General features: G+C 53.6%; 2 protein-coding genes across 3 annotated transcripts in view; one reads left to right on the forward strand and one right to left on the reverse strand.

Moving 5' to 3' along the window:
• GATC (glutamyl-tRNA amidotransferase subunit C) lies at window positions 1-19312 on the forward strand. Of its 2 annotated transcripts, none has more exons than XM_061547152.1 (7): window positions 1-112; window positions 4983-5040; window positions 9504-9571; window positions 10233-10283; window positions 10764-10927; window positions 15790-15893; window positions 16901-19312. In XM_061547152.1, exons 2-7 carry the CDS (start codon window positions 4989-4991, stop codon window positions 16999-17001), a joined length of 540 nt encoding a protein of 179 aa, XP_061403136.1. In that variant the 5' UTR covers window positions 1-112; window positions 4983-4988; the 3' UTR covers window positions 17002-19312. The 2 variants fall into 2 exon arrangements, with proteins under 2 accessions (XP_061403136.1, XP_061403137.1); XM_061547153.1 differs by lacking the exon at window positions 1-112 and adding an exon at window positions 123-639.
• LOC133363063 (calcium-binding protein 4-like) overlaps window positions 18893-20098 on the reverse strand; it is an 11458-nt gene continuing 10252 nt past the window's right edge. Inside the window, exon 6 of the mRNA XM_061582073.1 lies at window positions 18893-18904. Coding sequence (XP_061438057.1) covers window positions 18893-18904 — 12 coding nt within the window. The remainder of the gene's footprint in view (window positions 18905-20098) is intronic.

A 20098-nucleotide genomic window follows, 5' to 3' on the forward strand; every position in this document is an offset into this window, starting at 1 on the left:
GCCCTCCCCCTGACGTCATAGCCACGCCCTCTACCCGACCACGTGGTGCGGTCAGAAGCGCAGCCTCTGCCGGTGCCACGAGACGCCTCCTGCTGCTCCGACTCCATCTGTCGTACGGCTCCTCTCACTCGCTCACTCGTCTTGTGGTTGTGGTGGTTGTTGTTGTGGTGGTGGTTGTTGTTGTTGTGGTGGTGGATGTGGTGATTGTTGTGGTGGTTGTGGTGGTGGTAGTGGTGGTGGTTGTTGTTGTGGTGTGTCTGTGGGCTGTTGTAGTGTAGTGGTGCTGTAGTGGTGGTGATTGTGGTGGTGGTGGTTGTTGTGGTGGTGGTTGTTGTGGTGGTGGTGGTTGTGGTGGTGGTAGTGGTTGTTGTTGTGGTGGTTGTGGTGGTGGTAGTGGTGGTGGTTGTTGTTGTGGTGGTTGTTGTGGTGGTGGTGGTTGTAGTGGTGGTGGTTGTGGTGGTGGTAGTGGTGGTGATTGTGGTGGTTGTTGTGGTGGTGGTTGTTTTTGTGGTGGTTGTTGTGGTGGTGGTGGTTGTGGTGGTTGTTGGTCATCTCGGTCAGTCGACCCGTGGCACCTGCTGGGTCTGCCCCGTGACCTCCTGCCAGCGGGCGTTCGACACTTCACGTGGCAGCCTCAAGGTGCACATGGCCTGGCACAAGCGTCGTGGTGACGTCACCGCCACTTAGTGGCGAATGGCGGTTGTTGTTGTTGTTGTGTGGTTGTGGTGGTGGTGTTTGCGGTGGTGGTTGTGGTGTCGCTGGGGAAAATGTCAAAACTGGGTGGTTTTTAACTTTTGCCGACAAAACTGGATCCCAAATGTCAAAACTGGGTGGTCTTGGAAAACGACAGGCAAAACAGGGTGGTGCTTTTTGATATGACAAAACTGGGTGATGTTCAATGTGGACAAATGTCAAAACTGGGTGAGGAAGGTGTACGATTTAATGTATCATTTTGTACACGTTTAGGTCCTTGCGTTATTCATCCATATGTCGCCACAGATTTAGAGCGTTCCAAATGATGTTTCTCGTGGCTCATGTTCCATACCTTGCACCACAAACTTCCCGTTTGCATACTGGCACAGTGTGCCAGCTCGCTTACTTGCCGTTTGTATACTGGCACAGTGTGCCAGCTTGCAACTACAGTAACACTTTCAGCTCGCGAACATACACGAACTTGCCATTTGTATACTGGTACAGTGTGCCAGCTTGCATGCTACACCTACTACAGTAGAACAACGGTAGATAGTGTTTGCGTCGAGAAGTATGGTGCTGCACACTTAGAACAAAACATGTTTGTTACATATATATAACTACTTCGACGGGCAAGAGCACTTGTTGTGGCCCTTGGCGCGACAGAAGGAGCACCGCGTGAGGCCCAATGGGCCACCTTCGCCACGGTTGCGAATCCGACGCTTCTTCGGGCGGCCAGCCTTCTTCTGGCGAGGAGGTGGCATCATGGTGTTGTCGCGTTGTAGCTCCTCGGCAATGGGCAGCTCGATACCGGCAACCGAGGTCCATGTCGTGTTGATGGCAGAGACTTGGTAACACACCGCACATGCGTCGTAGAGCTCGGGCATCCGCCCAAACGCCATGAGGGCACGAATGTAGTGCCGACACGGCAAGCCCATCTGCTTCATGTACCCGCACGTGCACGACCGAGAGCTGAGATCGACTCGGCGCTTGGCAGAGGCGTAGGCGTCTGGATCCTTGACGTATGCACGCGTCGAGGTACTCTCGTAGACCTTGTACCTCGGGGCCAACGCCTGCTGAGCGTCGATGAGTCCTTGAGCGTACGGCGTAATGACACGCCCTTGAGCGGCCCACTTCTCGGCGTCGCTGCGGTGGGCAAAGGCCGTCGTCATCATGTCTTCCATGTGGTGCATGAGGAAGTGGAAGGGGTCCATCTCGCGAGCCGGCAGGGCCTCGCTGTTCGTGGACTCCACAAAGTTCGTCGTGCGCCAGCCGTACAATGGCGTCGTGTGCAGGTGCGGGTAGAGCGCCCACGTGTGGGGGTCGATCTTGTTGTAGTACGTGGCCGCCGCAGGCAGAGCTACGCCCAAGCAGCCCAAGGAGCTGCGGAACGCGGCCTCGGAGGCGCACCCTTGGGCATCGTAGATGATGCCTTGGAGGTCGGGCGTGAACGCGGAGCCGATGTTGTCCACGCCGTTGCAGATCAAATGCCGCGTGCAGTGGATGAGCATGAGGTCCTTCCAGTCGGAGGCTAGGATGCCCGTGCCACGATCGCAGAAGACCGGCGTGCCGTCGAGCTCGATGTCGTTGGTCGTGCAGCAGTTGAGAAACCAGTCGTAGGCCGCTGCCGTCTCGGACGGCACCAGCGCCACGGCGAGAAGGACGTTGCGGTTGTTGCCGTCGCGCCCAACGAGGACAAGCATGGTTCCGTTGTAGGCGCGCGCCTTCATGTGCGACCCGTCGATGCCGACGACGCGTTGAAGACTTGGCTGCAACGAGCGTGCGATCGGGTTGCAGATGAACGCACCCCAGAAGATGCCCGCGTCTTCTCGCACACTGCAGGTCGTCGCTTTGAGCTTGCCGAACGTCTCCACCAGCGAGTTGATGAACTCGAAGCCTGCATGGGCCGCACTCTCGTTCGCCGCGATGCACGTGTCCTTGGCGCGGTACATCATCCGGGTCGGGACAATGACGCGAGCAACGTCGGCGACCTGGGCAATGACAGTCGGTGCGGAGGTACGGGGGTTGGCGCGAAAGGCCGAACGGGCTGTCGTGTTCGCCTCCACTTGGCGCTGCGTGATCTTGGTAGTGCCCGTGCAGCCGTGGTGATCCGTGCACAGCGCCGAGACGCGGAAGCCGCGTCGTTCCCCCGTGAGCTTCGTCAGCTTCACCTTGAAGGAACAAGGTGTTGAACTAGAGCAGACGATGGCAACGTGCCGTCCGCCGCTTCGCTTGAGGTCAAGGACCGCGCGCTTGCCTTGTTGCAAAGCAAAGTCTTGGATGCCGTGGATGGCCTCGCGGCGCGTGGTAAAAGTCTTCTTGGGGTGGAGGGTTGCCATTCGAATGTGAGCCGCTCCTCCACCTGTTTCGTGAAAAATGCTTGTGAAAAATCACGTTTCTACGTCTACTTTCAATTTTTCACGAGACAATGTCTATTTTCATTGCCAGCAATTTGATTTTTCACACAATATTTCCGCCAATCACCGTAACGGTGGGCCAAAGGATTGACCAATCAACGAGATGCGCATTCGTTGGTTGGTTCCGCACCATTGGGACCATGGTCAGGAGCGTCAAGCAGGCTGGTCCATCTCCCAAGGACGTCGCCTTTGTCTCTGTGCTTGGTCGTTTGGCGGGCTATGGTCGAATGCATGGCAAATTTAAGGGTGTACAGTAGCGCGTAGCATCAACCAACAATACAAAAGTTTGGTATTGACGCGAGTCACTAGTCTAGGTCATCACGCAAGGTGGCAGTGCGCCCGCCTGGTCGCAAGCCCGCCCCAAACTCACTTCCGAGTCCGAGCCGTAGCTTGAAATGTTGGTCGTTGGGGTGCTGGCACACTGTGCCAGCGTACAAATATCAAGTGTGTGTAGTTATATGGTGCTGGCACACTGTGCCAGCATACTAATACCAAGTGTTTAGATGAATGGGGTGCTGGCACAGTGTGCGAGTATACAAATACCAAGTGTTTGGATGAATGGGGTGCTGGCACACTGTGCTAGTATACAATTATCAAGTGTATTTGACAAATGTCAAAACTGGGTGCACCCTGAGTGTCCAAAACTCAAGTTTTTGGCCACCCAGGGTGCACCCAGTTTTGACATTTGGGATCCAGTTTTGTCGGCAAAAGTTAAAAACCACCCAGTTTTGACATTTTCCCGGTGTCGCTGTGGGCTGTTGTAGTGTAGTGGTGCTGTAGTGGCGTGTGATGTGTAGTAGTGTACAGTGTATAGTGTAGTAGTGTATAGTATAGTAGTGTATAGTGTAGTATTGTATAGTGTAGTAGTGTATAGTGTAGTAGTGTATAGTAGTGTATAGTGTAGTAGTGTATAGTGTAGTAGTGTATAGTAGTGTATAGTGTAGTATTGTGTATAGTAGTGTATAGTGTAGTAGTGTATAGTGTAGTAGTGTATAGTGTAGTAGTGTATAGTAGTGTATAGTGTAGTAGTGTGTAGTAGTGTATAGTGTAGTATTGTGTATAGTAGTGTATAGTGTAGTAGTGTATAGTGTATAGTAGTGTATAGTGTAGTATTGTGTATAGTAGTGTATAGTGTAGTAGTGTATAGTGTATAGTAGTGTATAGTGTAGTAGTGTATAGTGTAGTATTGTGTATAGTAGTGTATAGTGTAGTATTGTGTATAGTAGTGTGTAGTGTAGTAGTGTATAGTAGTGTGTAGTGTAGTAGTGTATAGTAGTGTAGTAGTGTATAGTGTAGTAGTGTATAGTGTAGTATTGTGTATAGTAGTGTATAGTGTAGTATTGTGTATAGTAGTGTATAGTGTAGTGGTGTATAGTGTAGTGGTGTATAGTGTAGTGGTGTATAGTGTATAGTAGTGTATAGTGTAGTAGTGTATAGTAGTGTAGTGTATAGTAGTGTAGTGTATAGTAGTGTATAGTGTAGTACTGTATAGTAGTGTATAGTGTAGTACTGTATAGTAGTGTAGTGTTGTGTAGTGTTGTGTATAGTAGCGTATAGTAGTGTAGTAGTGTATAGTAGTGTAGTGTATAGTAGTGTATAGTAGTGTATAGTGTATAGTAGTGTATAGTGTATAGTAGTGTATAGTGTATAGTAGTGTATAGTGTAGTGCTGTGTATAGTGTAGTGCTGTGTAGTATAGTAGTGTATAGTGTAGTGTATAGTAGTGTAGTGTATAGTGTAGTGTATAGTGTAGTGTATGGTAGTGTAGTGTATAGTAGTGTATAGTGTATAGTAGTGTGTAGTGTATAGTAGTGTATAGTAGCGTATACGCGACCAGATTCTGGAGGTGCAATCTTAGAATGGATGTCTCCCACAGGTGACGATGTCACTCGTGGGGATGGTGAGTGCAGTGGTGAGGCGCCGGGCACTTCCAGGTGAGGGTTTTGCTCACCGATTGAAAGGCGCGCGGGGAAGTTGCACCGCACTGCCACCGTCACACTGCTGTAGCTGCTGTCAGCTGTACTCGGTCACCTGCCCACTCGCTCACCTACCCACTCACCAATCCACTCACACACACACTCGCTCACACACTCACCCACTCACTCACACACTCACTCACACACTTACCCACTCACACACTCACTCACACACTCACTCACTCACACACTTACCCACTCACTCACTCAGTCCACTCACTCACTCACACACTCACCCACTCACTCACACACTCACTCACACACTTACCCACTCACTCACACACTCACACACTCACTCACTCACACACTCACTCACTCACACACTCACTCACAAACTCACCAACCCACTCGCTCACCTGCCCACTCACCTACTCACTCACCAACCCACTCGCTCACCTGCCCACTCACCTACTCACTCACCAACCCACTCGCTCACCTGCCCACTCACCTACTCACTCACCAACCCACTCGCTCACCTGCCCACTCACCTACTCACTCACCAACCCACTCGCTCACCTGCCCACTCACCTACTCACTCACCAACCCACTCGCTCACCTGCCCACTCACCTACTCACTCACCAACCCACTCGCTCACCTGACCACTCACCTACTCACTCACCAACCCACTCGCTCACCTGCCCACTCACCTACTCACTCACCAACCCACTCGCTCACCTGCCCACTCACCTACTCACTCACCAACCCACTCGCTCACCTGCCCACTCACCTACTCACTCACCAACCCACTCGCTCACCTGACCACTCACCTACTCACTCACCAACCCACTCGCTCACCTGCCCACTCACCTACTCACTCACCAACCCACTCGCTCACCTGCCCACTCACCTACTCACTCACCAACCCACTCGCTCACCTGCCCACTCACCAACCCACTCACCAACCCACTCACCAACCCACTCACTCACACACTCACCCACTCACTCACACACTCACCAACCCACTCACTCACTCCACTCACACACTCACCCACTCGCTCACCAACCGACTCGCTCACCTACCCACTCACCAACCCACTCACCAACCCACTCGCTCACCTGCCCACTCACCAACCCACTCACCTACCCACCCACCAACCCACTCACCAACCCACTCGCTCACCTGCCCACTCACTCACACACTCATTCACACACTCACCAACCCACTCGCTCACACACTCACCCACTCACTTACACACTCACTCAATCCACTCACCCACTCACACACTCACTCACACACTCACCCACTCACTCCACTCACTCACCCACTCACTCACCCACTCACCAACCCACTCGCTCACCAACCGACTCGCTCACCTACCCACTCACCTACCCACTCACCTACCCACTCACCAACCCACTCGTTCACCTGCCCATCCACCAACCCACTCGCTCACCCACCCACTCACCCATTCACTCGCCAACCCACTCACCAACCTACTCACTCTGTCACTCACTTACCCACTCACTCATCCACCCACTCACTCACCCTGTCACTCACTCACCTACTCATTCATTCATTTACCCATCCACTCACTTATCCATCCACTCACTCACCCACTCAACCCACCCACTCACTCATGCAGCCACTCACCCACTCATCCAACCACTCGCCCACTCACTTACCGATCCACTCACTCATCCACTCACTCATCCACTCACCGATCCACCTACTCAACCCACCCACTCACTCATCCACTCACCCACTCACTCATCCACTCACCCACTCACTCATCCACTCACCCACTCACTCACCCATTCACCCATCCACTCACCGATCCACTCACTCATCCACTCACCCACCGACTCACTCACTCACCCACTCACTCATGCAGCCACTCACCCACTCATCCAACCACTCACCCACCCACTCACCCATCCACTCACCGATCCACTCACTCATCCACTCACCCACTCACTCATCCAGCCACTCACCTACCCATCCACTCACTCACCCATCCACTCACTCACCCAACCACTTAGTCACCCATGCACTCGCCCACTCACTCACTCATCTACCCACTCACCCATCCACTCACTCATCCACTCACCCACCGACTCACTCACTCTATGGTTCTCTGTGTGAGTCTATGTGTCTCTGTGTGAGTCTATGGGTCTCTGTGTGACTCTATGGGTCTCTGTGTGTGTCAATGGGTCTCTGTGTGAGTCTATGGGTCTCTGTGTGAGTCTATGGATCTCTGTGAGTCTATGGATCTCTGTGAGTCTATGGGTCTCTGTGTGTCTATGGGTCTCTGTGTGAGTCTATGGGTCTCTGTGTGAGTCTATGGGTCTCTGTGTGAGTCTTTGGGTCTCTGTGTGACTATGGGTCTCTGTGTGACTCTATGGGTCTCTGTGAGTCTATGGGTCTCTGTGAGTCTATGGGTCTCTGTGAGTCTGTGTGTCTCTGTGTGAGTCTATGGGTCTCTGTGTGACTCTATGGGTCTCTGTGTGTGTCAATGGGTCTCTGTGAGTCTGTGGGTCTCTGTGTGAGTCTATGGGTCTCTGTGTGACTCTATGGGTCTCTGTGTGTGTCAATGGGTCTCTGTGAGTCTGTGGGTCTCTGTGTGAGTCTGTGGGTCTCTGTGTGAGTCTATGGGTCTCTGTGAGTCTTTGGGTCTCTGTGTGACTCTATGGGTCTCTGTGTGAGTCTATGGGTCTCTGTGTGAGTCTATGGGTCTCTGTGAGTCTATGTGTCTCTGTGTGAGTCTATGGGTCTCTGTGTGAATATATGGGTCTCTGTGTGAGTCTATGGGTCTCTGTGAGTCTATGGGTCTCTGTGAGTCTATGGGTCTCTGTGAGTCTGTGTGTCTCTGTATGAGTCTATGGGTCTCTGTGTGACTCTGTGTGTCTCTGTGTGACTCTATGGGTCTCTGTGAGTCTATGGGTCTCTGTGAGTCTATGGGTCTCTATGAGTCTGTGTGTCTCTGTGTGAGTCTATGGGTCTCTGTGTGACTCTATGGGTCTCTGTGTGTGTCAATGGGTCAATGTGAGTCTGTGGGTCTCTGTGTGAGTCTATGGGTCTCTGTGTGACTCTATGGGTCTCTGTGTGTGTCAATGGGTCTCTGTGAGTCTGTGGGTCTCTGTGTGAGTCTATGGGTCTCTGTGTGACTCTATGGGTCTCTGTGTGTGTCAATGGGTCTCTGCGAGTCTGTGGGTCTCTGTGTGAGTCTATGGGTCTCTGTGTGACTCTATGGGTCTCTGTGTGTGTCAATGGGTCTCTGTGAGTCTGTGGGTCTCTGTGTGAGTCTATGGGTCTCTGTGTGACTCTATGGGTCTCTGTGTGTGTCAATGGGTCTCTGCGAGTCTGTGGGTCTCTGTGTGAGTCTATGGGTCTCTGTGTGACTCTATGTGTCTCTGTGTGACTCTATGGGTCTCTGTGAGTCTATGGGTCTCTGTGTGAGTCTGTGGGTCTCTGTGTGAGTCTGTGGGTCTCTGTGTGAGTCTATGGGTTTCTGTGTGAGTCTATGGGTCTCTGTGTGAGTCTATGGGTCTCTGTGTGAGTCTGTGGGTCTCTGTGTGAGTCTGTGGGTCTCTGTGTGAGTCTGTGGGTCTCTGTGTGAGTCTGTGGGTTTCTGTGTGAGTCTGTGGGTCTCTGTGTGAGTCTGTGGGTCTCTGTGTGACTCTATGGGTCTCTGTGAGTCTATGGGTCTCTGTGTGACTCTATGGGTGTATGGGTCTCTGTGAGTCTATGGGTCTCTGTGTGACTCTATGTATCTCTGTGTGACTCTATGGGTCTCTGTGTGAGTCTATGGGTCTCTGTGTGAGTCTATGGGTCTCTGTGTGAGTCTATGGGTCTCTGTGTGAGTCTATGTGTCTCTGTGTGAGTCTGTGGGTCTCTGTGTGAGTCTGTGGGTCTCTGTGTGAGTCTGTGGGTCTCTGTGTGAGTCTGTGGGTCTCTGTGTGAGTCTGTGGGTCTCTGTGTGAGTCTGTGGGTCTCTGTGTGAGTCTGTGGGTCTCTGTGTGAGTCTGTGGGTCTCTGTGTGAGTCTGTGGGTCTCTGTGTGTGTCAATGGGTCTCTGTGAGTCTGTGGGTCTCTGTGTGAGTCTATGGGTCTCTGTGTGAGTCTATGGGTCTCTGTGTGAGTCTATGGGTCTCTGTAAGTCTATGGGTCTCTGTGAGTCTATGGGTCTCTGTGTGACTCTATGGGTGTATGGGTCTCTGTGAGTCTATGGGTCTCTGTGTGACTCTATGTATCTCTGTATGACTCTATGGGTCTCTGTGTGAGTCTATGGGTCTCTGTGTGAGTCTATGGGTCTCTGTGTGACTCTATGTATCTCTGTGTGAGTCTGTGGGTCTCTGTGTGAGTCTATGGGTCTCTGTGTGAGTCTATGTGTCTCTGTGTGAGTCTGTGGGTCTCTGTGTGAGTCTGTGGGTTTCTCTCTCTTGTGAATGAATCTTGAGACCCATTGCTGCGTCTTGGCAGGGAGGACTGGGCTCACTCCCCTCCTCACCTCCGCACCTCATCGCTGCCAACACAGCTCCACCTGCAAGGCAAGCGAGCTGAGCGAGCGAGTGGGTGAGCGAGTGGGTGAGCGAGTGGGTGAGCGAGTGAGTGGGCGAGTGGGTGAGTGAGTGGGTGAGTGAGCGGGTGTGTGAGTGAGTGGGTGAGTGAGCGGGTGTGTGAGTGAGTGGGTGGGTGAGTGAGTGAGTGAGTGGGTGGGTGAGTGAGTGAGTGGGTGAGTGAGTAAGTAAGTGAGCGAGTGGGCGAGCGAGCGGGTGAGTGAGTGGGTGAGTGAGTGGGTGAGTGGGTGAATGAGCGAGTGAGTGGGTGAGTGAGTGAGTGGGTGAGTGGGCGAGCGAGTGAGTGGGTGAGTGAGTGAGTGAGTGGGTGAGTGAGTGAGTGAATGAGTGAGTGAGTGGGTGAGTAAGCGAGTAAGTGAGTGAGCGGGTGAGTGAGCGGGTGAATGAGTGGGTGAGCGAGTGGGTGAGTGGGTAATGGAGTGGGCGAGTGGGTGAGTGAGTGGGTGAATGAGCAAGTGAGTGAGTGAGTGAGTGGGTGAGTGAGTGGGTGAGTGAGCGAGTGAGTGAGTGTGCGAGCGAGCGAGTGAGTGAGTGGGTGAGCGTGCGAGTGAGTAAGTGAGTGAGTAAGTGAGTGAGCGGGCGAGCGAGTGGGTGACGGTGGCTGTGTGGTGCCGTCTCTCTGCGTGGGCAGGTTCCCCAACAGCCAACTTGGCAGCCTGCCGAGGAGCCTCCATGTCCCGAGGTGAGGAGGGGGGGAGCGGGGGGGGGTGTGGGGGGGGGGGGGCGGGGGGGGGTGAGTGGGGGGGGGGGGGGGGGGGGGGGTGGGGCGGGGGTGTGTGGAACTTGAGGTGGGCACCGTGACCCTTTGACCTGCCGTGAAGGTGACCCCTCCCTCCCCCTACACACACCCACGGTCACCCCCCCCCTCCTCTCCCCCCCCCCCCCCGCTCCTCCCCCCCTTCTCCCCCCCCTCTCTCTCTCCTCTCCCCCTCCCCCACACCCCTCCCCCACCCTCCTCTCCCCTCTCTCCTCCCCCTCCTCACCCTCCCCCCGTCTCCTTCCCCCCCTCTCCCCCTCCTTCTTTTCCCCCCCCTCCCCCTCCTCTCCTCCCCCTCTCCCCCCCCCCACCCCCTCCCCCCCCCCTCCCCCCCTGTCCCCCCTCTCCCCCCCCCACCCCCTCCCCCCCCCTCCCCCCCTGTCCCCCCCCTCCCCCCCTCCCCAGGTGGAGGTAGACCTGCTGGGCCACCTGGAGCACCAGGGCCTAGTGGCGTTTGGCAGCCGTGAAGCCTCCCGTCGCCTGGCGGACGCCGTGAGCTTCGCCCAGCGGCTGCAGGACGTGGACACCCACGCGGTGAGCGCCATGGTGAGTGGCGCTCACCGGGGCAGGTGAGTGGTCACCCCTCACTCACCTAGCACTCACTCACCTAGCACTCACCTAGCACTCACCCTCACTCACCCACCACTCACCCTCACTCACCTAGCACGCACACCCACCACTCACCCACGCGGTGAGCGCCATGGTGAGTGGCGCTCACCGGGGCAGGTGAGTGGTCACCCCTCACTCACCTAGCACTCACTCACCTAGCACTCACCTAGCACTCACCCTCACTCACCCACCACTCACCCTCACTCACCTAGCACGCACACCCACCACTCACCCACGCGGTGAGCGCCATGGTGAGTGGCGCTCACCGGGGCAGGTGAGTGCTCACCCCTCACTCACCTAGCACTCACTCACCTAGCACTCACCTAGCACTCACCCTCACTCACCCACCACTCACCCTCACTCACCTAGCACGCACACCCACCACTCACCCACGCGGTGAGCGCCATGGTGAGTGGCGCTCACCGGGGAAGGTGAGTGCTCACCCCTCACTCACCTAGCACTCACTCACCTAGCACTCACCTAGCACTCACCCTCACTCACCCACCACTCACCCTCACTCACCTAGCACGCACACCCACCACTCACCCACGCGGTGAGCGCCATGGTGAGTGGCGCTCACCGGGGCAGGTGAGTGCTCACCCCTCACTCACCTAGCACTCACTCACCTAGCACTCACCTAGCACTCACCCTCACTCACCCACCACTCACCCTCACTCACCTAGCACGCACACCCACCACTCACCCACGCGGTGAGCGCCATGGTGAGTGGCGCTCACCAGGGCAGGTGAGTGCTCACCCCTCACTCACCCTCACTCACCTAGCACTCACACTCACACTCACCCTCACTCACCTAGCACTCACTCACGCGGTGAGCGCCATGGTGAGTGGCGCTCACCAGGGCAGGTGAGTGATGCTCACACTCACCTAGTACTCACCTAGCACTCACTCACTCAACTAGCACTCACTCACCTAGCACTCACCTAGCACTCACACTCACCACTCATCTAGCACTCACCCTCACACTCACCACTCACCTAGCACTCACCCTCACTCACCCACCACTCACCCACGCGGTGAGCCCCATGGTGAGCAGTGCTCACCAGGGCAGGTGAGTGCTCACCCCTCACTCACCCTCACACTCACCTAGCACTCACCCTCACACTCACCTAGCACTCACCCTCACACTCACCTAGCACTCACCCTCACACTCACCTAGCACTCACACTCACTCACCTAGCACTCACCTAGCACTCACCTAGCACTCACACTCACACTCACCTAGCACTCACCCTCACACTCACCTAGCACTCACCCTCACACTCACCTAGCACTCACACTCACTCACCTAGCACTCACACTCACTCACCTAGCACTCACCCTCACACTCACCTAGCACTCACCCTCACACTCACCTAGCACTCACCCTCACACTCACCTAGCACTCACACTCACTCACCTAGCACTCACTCACCTAGCACTCACCTAGCACTCACCTAGCACTCACACTCACTCACCTAGCACTCACCCTCACACTCACCACTCACCTAGCACTCACTTTCACTCACCCACCACTCACCCACGCGGTGAGCCCCATGGTGAGCGGTGCTCACCTGGGCAGGTGAGCGCTCACCCCTCACTCACCTTGCACTCACCTAGCACTCACACTCACCCACTCACTCACTCACTCACCCACTCACCCACTCACTCATTCCTTCAATCACTCACCCACTCACCAGCTCATTCCTTCACTCACTCACCCACTCACCAGCTCATTCCTTCACTCACTCACCAACTCATTCCTTCACTCACTCACTCATTCCTTCACTCACTCACCAACTCATTCCTTCACTCACTCACCCACTCACTCATTCCTTCACTCACTCACTCATTCACCCACTCACTCATTCCTTCACTCACTCACTCACTCACCAGCTCATTCCTTCACTCACTCACCAACTCATTCCTTCACTCACTCACTCACTCACCAGCTCATTCCTTCACTCACTCACTCATTCACCCACTCACTCATTCCTTCACTCACTCACTCATTCACCCACTCACTCATTCCTTCACTCACTCACCCACTCACCAGCTCATTCCTTCACTCACTCACCAACTCATTCCTTCACTCACTCACCCACTCACTCATTCCTTCACTCACTCACCAACTCATTCCTTCACTCACTCACCCACTCACTCATTCCTTCACTCACTCACTCATTCACCCACTCACTCATTCCTTCACTCACTCACTCACCAGCTCATTCCTTCACTCACTCACCAACTCATTCCTTCACTCACTCACTCACTCACCAGCTCATTCCTTCACTCACTCACTCACTCACCCACTCACTCATTCCTTCACTCACTCACTCATTCACCCACTCACTCCTTATTCCTTCACTCACTCACTCATTCACCCACTCACTCATTCCTTCACTCACTCACTCACTCACCAGCTCATTCCTTCACTCACTCACCCACTCACTCATTCCTTCACTCACCAGCTCATTCCTTCACTCACTCACCAACTCATTCCTTCACTCACTCACTCACTCACCAGCTCATTCCTTCACTCACTCACCCACTCACTCGTTATTCCTTCACTCACTCACTCACTCACTCACCAGCTCATTCCTTCACTCACTCACCAACTCATTCCTTCACCCACTCACTCATTCCTTCACTCACTCACCCACTCACTCACTCATTCCTTCACTCACTCACCAGCTCATTCCTTCACTCACTCACCCACTCACTAGCTCATTCCTTCACTCACTCACCAACTCATTCCTTCACTCACTCATTCCTTCACTCACCCACTCACTCACTCATTCCTTCACTCACCAGCTCATTCCTTCACTCACTCACCCACTCACTCATTCCTTCACTCACTCACTCGCTCATTCCTTCACTCACTCACCCACTCACCAGCTCATTCCTTCACTCACTCACCAACTCATTCCTTCACTCACTCACCCACTCACCAGCTCATTCCTTCACTCACTCACCAACTCATTCCTTCACTCACTCACTCACTCACTCATTCCTTCACTCACTCACCAGCTCATTCCTTCACTCACTCACCCACTCACCAGCTCATTCCTTCACTCACTCACCAGCTCATTCCTTCACTCACTCACCCACTCACCAGCTCATTCCTTCACTCACTCACCAACTCATTCCTTCACTCACTCACCCACTCACCAGCTCATTCCTTCACTCACTCACCAACTCATTCCTTCACTCACTCACTCACTCATTCCTTCACTCACTCACCAGCTCATTCCTTCACTCACTCACCAACTCATTCCTTCACTCACTCACCCACTCACCAGCTCATTCCTTCACTCACTCACCAACTCATTCCTTCACTCACTCACTCACTCACTCATTCCTTCACTCACTCACCCACTCACCAGCTCATTCCTTCACTCACTCACCAACTCATTCCTTCACTCACTCACTCACTCACTCATTCCTTCACTCACTCACCAGCTCATTCCTTCACTCACTCACCCACTCACCAGCTCATTCCTTCACTCACTCACCAGCTCATTCCTTCACTCACTCACCCACTCACCAGCTCATTCCTTCACTCACTCACCAACTCATTCCTTCACTCACTCACCCACTCACCAGCTCATTCCTTCACTCACTCACCAGCTCATTCCTTCACTCACTCACCCACTCACCAGCTCATTCCTTCACTCACTCACCAACTCATTCCTTCACTCACTCACCAGCTCATTCCTTCACTCACTCACCCACTCACTCGTGATTCCTTCACTCACTCACTCACTCGTGATTCCTTCACTCACCCACTCACTCGTTATTCCTTCACTCACTCACCCTCCCCCCCCCCCCCACTGTGGTCGCACATGCAGGAGCCGCTGTAACCACTCCACTCGTTTTTATTCCATCCCCCCCACCCCCCACACACCCCCCACACACCCCCCACACACACCCCACACACACCCCACACACACCCCCCACACACGCCCCACACCCCCCCCCCACACACACCCCACCCCCTACACCCCCTACACACTCCCCCCACAACCCCCACACACACCTCCCCACACACCCCCCCCCACACACACACACCCCACCCCCCCACACCTCCCCCCCACCCCCCCCCCCACACACACACCTCCCCCCCACCCCCCCCACCCACCCCACACCTCCCCCACACTCCACACCTCCCCCACACCCCCACCCCCCACACACCCCCCACACACGCCCCACACACACCCCCCACACACACCCCACACACGCCCCACACCCCCCCCCCACACACACCCCACCCCCTACACCCCCCACACTCCCCCCACAACCCCCACACACACCTCCCCCACACACCCCCCCCCACCCCCCCCCCCACACACACACACCCCACCCCCCCACCCCCCCACACCTCCCCCCACCCCCCCCCCACACACACACCTCCCCCCCACCCCCCCCACCCCCCCACCCACCCCACACTTCCCCCACACCCCCACCCCCCGCACACCCCCACCCCCCACACACCCCCCACACACGCCCCACACACACCCCCCACACACACCCCACACATGCCCCACACCCCCCCCCACACACACCCCACCCCCTACACCCCCCACACTCCCCCCACAACCCCCACACACACCCCCCCCCACCCCCCCCCCCCACACACACACACCCCACCCCCCCACCCCCCCACACCTCCCCCCCACCCCCCCCCCCACACACACACCTCCCCCCCACCCCCCCCACCCCCCCACCCACCCCACACCTCCCCCACACCCCCACCCCCCGCACACCCCCCGCACACACCCCACACACACCCCACACACACCCCACACACACCCCCCACCCCCAGGAGTCTGTGGCTGCGGAGTGACGAGGTGACGGAGGGAGGTCACGTGGACGAGGTGATGGCGAACGCTCGTCACACAGAGGACGACTACTTTGTCGCCCCCCCAGGTGACACACATCCACCACCACCACCCCCCACACCCCACGTGACACAGATCCACCCCCCCACCCACCCCCCACCCCCCAGGTGACACAGACCCACCCCCCCCCACCCACCCCCCATCCCCCACCCGGCCAGGTACGGGTAGGGTACGGGTATCGAGTACCTGATTGCGACCTCTGGGATGAATTCATGTTGCAGGCGCGGGTGGGTTGATTCTAGGAACTTGAATCGTGAGAAGAGACAAGACGTTGGGAAATGAGTGACAAACGGTGACTCACCAGTGACTCACGGCCTACCCGGCTACCCGTACCCGGCCGCACCAGGGTTGCAAACTCTCCCACTCACTCACCCACCCACCCACTAATTCAGCTACTCACTCACCCACCCACGCACTCACCCACGCACCCACGCACCCACTTACTCACCCACCAACCAGAGGTCGCAAACGGGTTTTGATTCCTTAGCCGTACCCGGCCGCACCAGGGTCGCAAACGGGTACCCGTACCCGGCCGTACCCGTACCCTACCCGATACCCGGCCGGGTACGGGTAGGGTACGGGTATCGGGTACCTGATTGCGACCTCTGGGATGAAGCCATGTTGCAGGCGCGGGTGGGTTGATTCTAGGAACTTGAATTGTGAGAAGAGACAAGACGTTGGGAAATGAGTGACATTCTAGATTTGAAGCTTTCGTGACTGCAAGGATTCATATTCTTAGGTTTTTTCGGTAAAGTCACGTAGGTAAAACATTAAAATTAATAAAAGTAAAATAAAATTAAAATAAAATTAAAATTTAAAAACGTCGTGATTTTTATTTTATTTTTATTAATTTAATTTTTTTTACCTACGTGACTTTACCGAAAAAACCTAAGAAAATGAGTGACAATCACGGTGACTCACCAGTGACTCACGGCCTACCCGTACCCGGCCGGGTACGGGTAGCCGGGTATCGGGTAGGGTACGGGTATCGGGTACTCGGTTGCGACCTCTGCCCACCTCCGGATTCTTGTGCAGGTAACATTCCGCTGTCTGGGAGACCCGTGGAACTTGGAGCCGGCCACGATGAGCCGGGCAGGCGCCCGCCGCACCCCGCCGGTGACCTGGACGAGTTCTGACGCTGAACGTTTCGCGAAATGTCACGGGTGGACAACGACGGGAGGGGTTTCTTTTGGGGGTCAGATGACGTGAACATGAATGTTTTGACGATTTGTTACTCGTTAAAGTGCTGGTAACTGGCTCGGGGTGAAGCATTTACACCATTGGAACCTGATTTGCCAGTAAAAAATATGATAATTGGTTTCAGTTTTGTTGCCAGATAGAAGGGTAAATAAGTATAACCCGTAAAAACAAAGTTTTTCACTATAAATCCTTTATATGCGTGGCGGCTAGAGTCCTCTCGTCCTCTGGCTTGAGATGGCTGCCACCTATGGGTCAGATGATTGTCTGCCACCATTAAGCAATTGGTAAATAAATCCTAACAAGTGTGAAATTTTGGAAAAAAAAATTTAACAAAAATAAATTGTCACGCACAACGAGTCTGTGTGCAAAATGTCAGCTCGTTTGGATCACGGGAAGTGGGTTAAAAAACGACCGAAAGATTTGCACGGTCCTAAGCAAGCAAGCAAGTGAACTTAATATAAAGGATTTAAAAAACAATTATCATATTTTTTTACTGGCAAATGAGCTTCCAATGGTGTAAATTCGTTACCCGTTCAAGTGCTGTGACTGGTAACTGGCACAATTTTTTCAGCTTGTGTTTTATTTACGTGAAAGACTGTTACCAACTGGCTGTGCCGGGCGGCGAGAGGGTTGAACGACAAACACGTTTATATCGACCCCATCCAAAAAACCTCGCGAAAGTCGAATGTGATAATTGTTTTTTTACCCCTTTTATCTGGCAACAAAACTGACACCTTTTTTACACGAGGAATCATGTTTGCATAGACCACAATACCTGCAGCCATAATGCAAACAAAAAACATAACTCTGATAATGTGCAGTCCTTGAAGTTGATTGGTCCACATCCGAGACAGCTTTCCTTAGAGCCTAGTCTCAGATTGAAGGGTAAAACACCAATTATCATATTTTGGTACTGGCAAATGAGGTTCCAATGGTGTAAATACTTCACCCCGAGCTCTCATACTCTGATGGTGCATTGTCTTTGAGTTGTGCGCCTTTTGGCGTCATCTGGTCCAACACCACGCTACAAGCCTAGGACGTGTCATTCAGATTCTGTCTTATCGACAGACCTGTTCTTCACCTGAGGACGGCTGCTTGCGTTGTGGCCGAAACGTGAGAATAATTTGTATACTGATAGGAACGAAGTGAACCAGCCTACAATAGATTATATCGTCCGTCCGTCCGATGTCCGATTAGGTGTAGCAACATCGCCCCTACTGCAAACACTTGGCATGACCCTACAAAACCTTTAGACTCAGTGAGGCTTTCCTGGCTAAACAAGTGTAACATTCCCTTATAATTCCCTGAGATAGTTTTTTAATTCCCTGAGATACTTTTTAATTAAAACATTTAAATTAAAAATTAACTCACAGCGCCCTAAAGCCTACAGCTAGGCCTAAAGCCTAGAACTAGGCCTCAAACTCTCCCTTCATATTGTCCGATTAGGTGCAGCAACATCGCCCCCTACTGCAAACACTTGGCAGGACCCTAGAAACACCTTTACACTCAGTGAGGCTTTCCTGGCTAAACAAGTGTAATAATACATTATGTTTATATTCTTTGGTTATTCGTTCCTACCAGCCCACCCCGCAGGGTCCTGTTTATATTATTTCCATTCTACGTGATGACTTTACCGAAAGAACCAAGAAGATGAATCCCTGCAGTCACGAAAGCTTTACATCGAAATTTCTACCGTAAACTGTTGAGGCGATCGCCTTTGATTTCGGATTCACCGAAGCAGCGTATTGGTTCCGGTTTTAAACACACGTCAGACTTTGTAAAAATAACAAATGTGCAGCAGTTTTTTTTTTTACAAAATTTTCTTTATTAATTGTATGCCTAGCGGGGAAAATCCACGCGTTTTTAAATCACAGGTGCGCAGTTATTCCGCAAAAAAAATTAGCAAAACCTGTCAACCCCGTACGGGTTTAGCCCGCATTTTTGGGACAGGAAAATTGCGTTCATGTCCAAACAGCGTACAGCCGTTTCAATACGGGCAACATTAAAACACATTCCTGCGGAGGGAGCTGGTAGGAACGTTGGGTTGCTCGGTCAATGGCCTGCAGGGTCAACGGCGGCGTGGTGTATTCCGCAAATATGCCCGACTGTGAGGGCGGGCACAAGCCGGCGTGAGTAGGTTAAACGTTGAGTTTTATAAGGGCACCACGGGGTGACCAGCCCCTCCCCACCCTACCCCACCCACCCAGCCCTACCCCACCCACCCAGCCCCACCCCACCCTCCCCACCCAGCCCCCATGTAGACTCAGTGTAGTGTATAGACTCAACACTGCTACCCATACTCAGTGTAGTGTATAGACTCAACACTGCTACCCCATACTCAGTGTAGTGTATAGACTGTTGGGTATAGACTCTACAGTCTACATGGGTAGCAGTGTTGAGTCTATACACTACACTGAGTATGGATAGCAGTGTTGTCTACACTCTACACAGTCTATATGGGTGGCAGTATTGAGTCTATACCCAACACTGAGTCTATATGGGTGGCAGTGTTGAGTGTAGACTCAACACTGCTACCCATGTAGACTGTAGACTCAACACTGCTACCCATACTCAGTGTAGGGTATAGACTCAACACTGCCACCCAGACCATACACCTGTCAACCCGTATTTTCTACCTACGTGACTTTACCAAAAGAACCAAAGAGTATGGATTCCTGCAGTCACGAAAACTTTAAATCTAGATTGCTTTAAATCAAGCTTCGCCCGTATTCTTGGACAAGAAAATTGAGTTCAGGTTCCATACGGCATAAAGCCGTTTCAAAAGGGGCAACATGAAATTATGCGTCTATGGGGCCGCCCATAAATGACGTCACGCACCTGGGGGGTGATAAATGTGAGGTCACACATTAAACACGCACGCACAATAGTTTAAAGGGATTTGAAGCATGTTTTATTTTCAAAATATGGTTTGGGGGGGGGGTCAGACTTTGTGACACCGTGTAGGGCACCAAGAGGTTGAGAGGTTTGATACTCAGCACTGCCAACCAGACCCATACACCTGTCAACCCATAA

Source organism: Lethenteron reissneri, unplaced genomic scaffold, assembly GCF_015708825.2.
Source record: "Lethenteron reissneri isolate LAM-NWPU_2019-01 unplaced genomic scaffold, ASM1570882v1 scaffold_1639, whole genome shotgun sequence".
Taxonomy (NCBI): Eukaryota; Metazoa; Chordata; class Hyperoartia; order Petromyzontiformes; family Petromyzontidae; genus Lethenteron; species Lethenteron reissneri.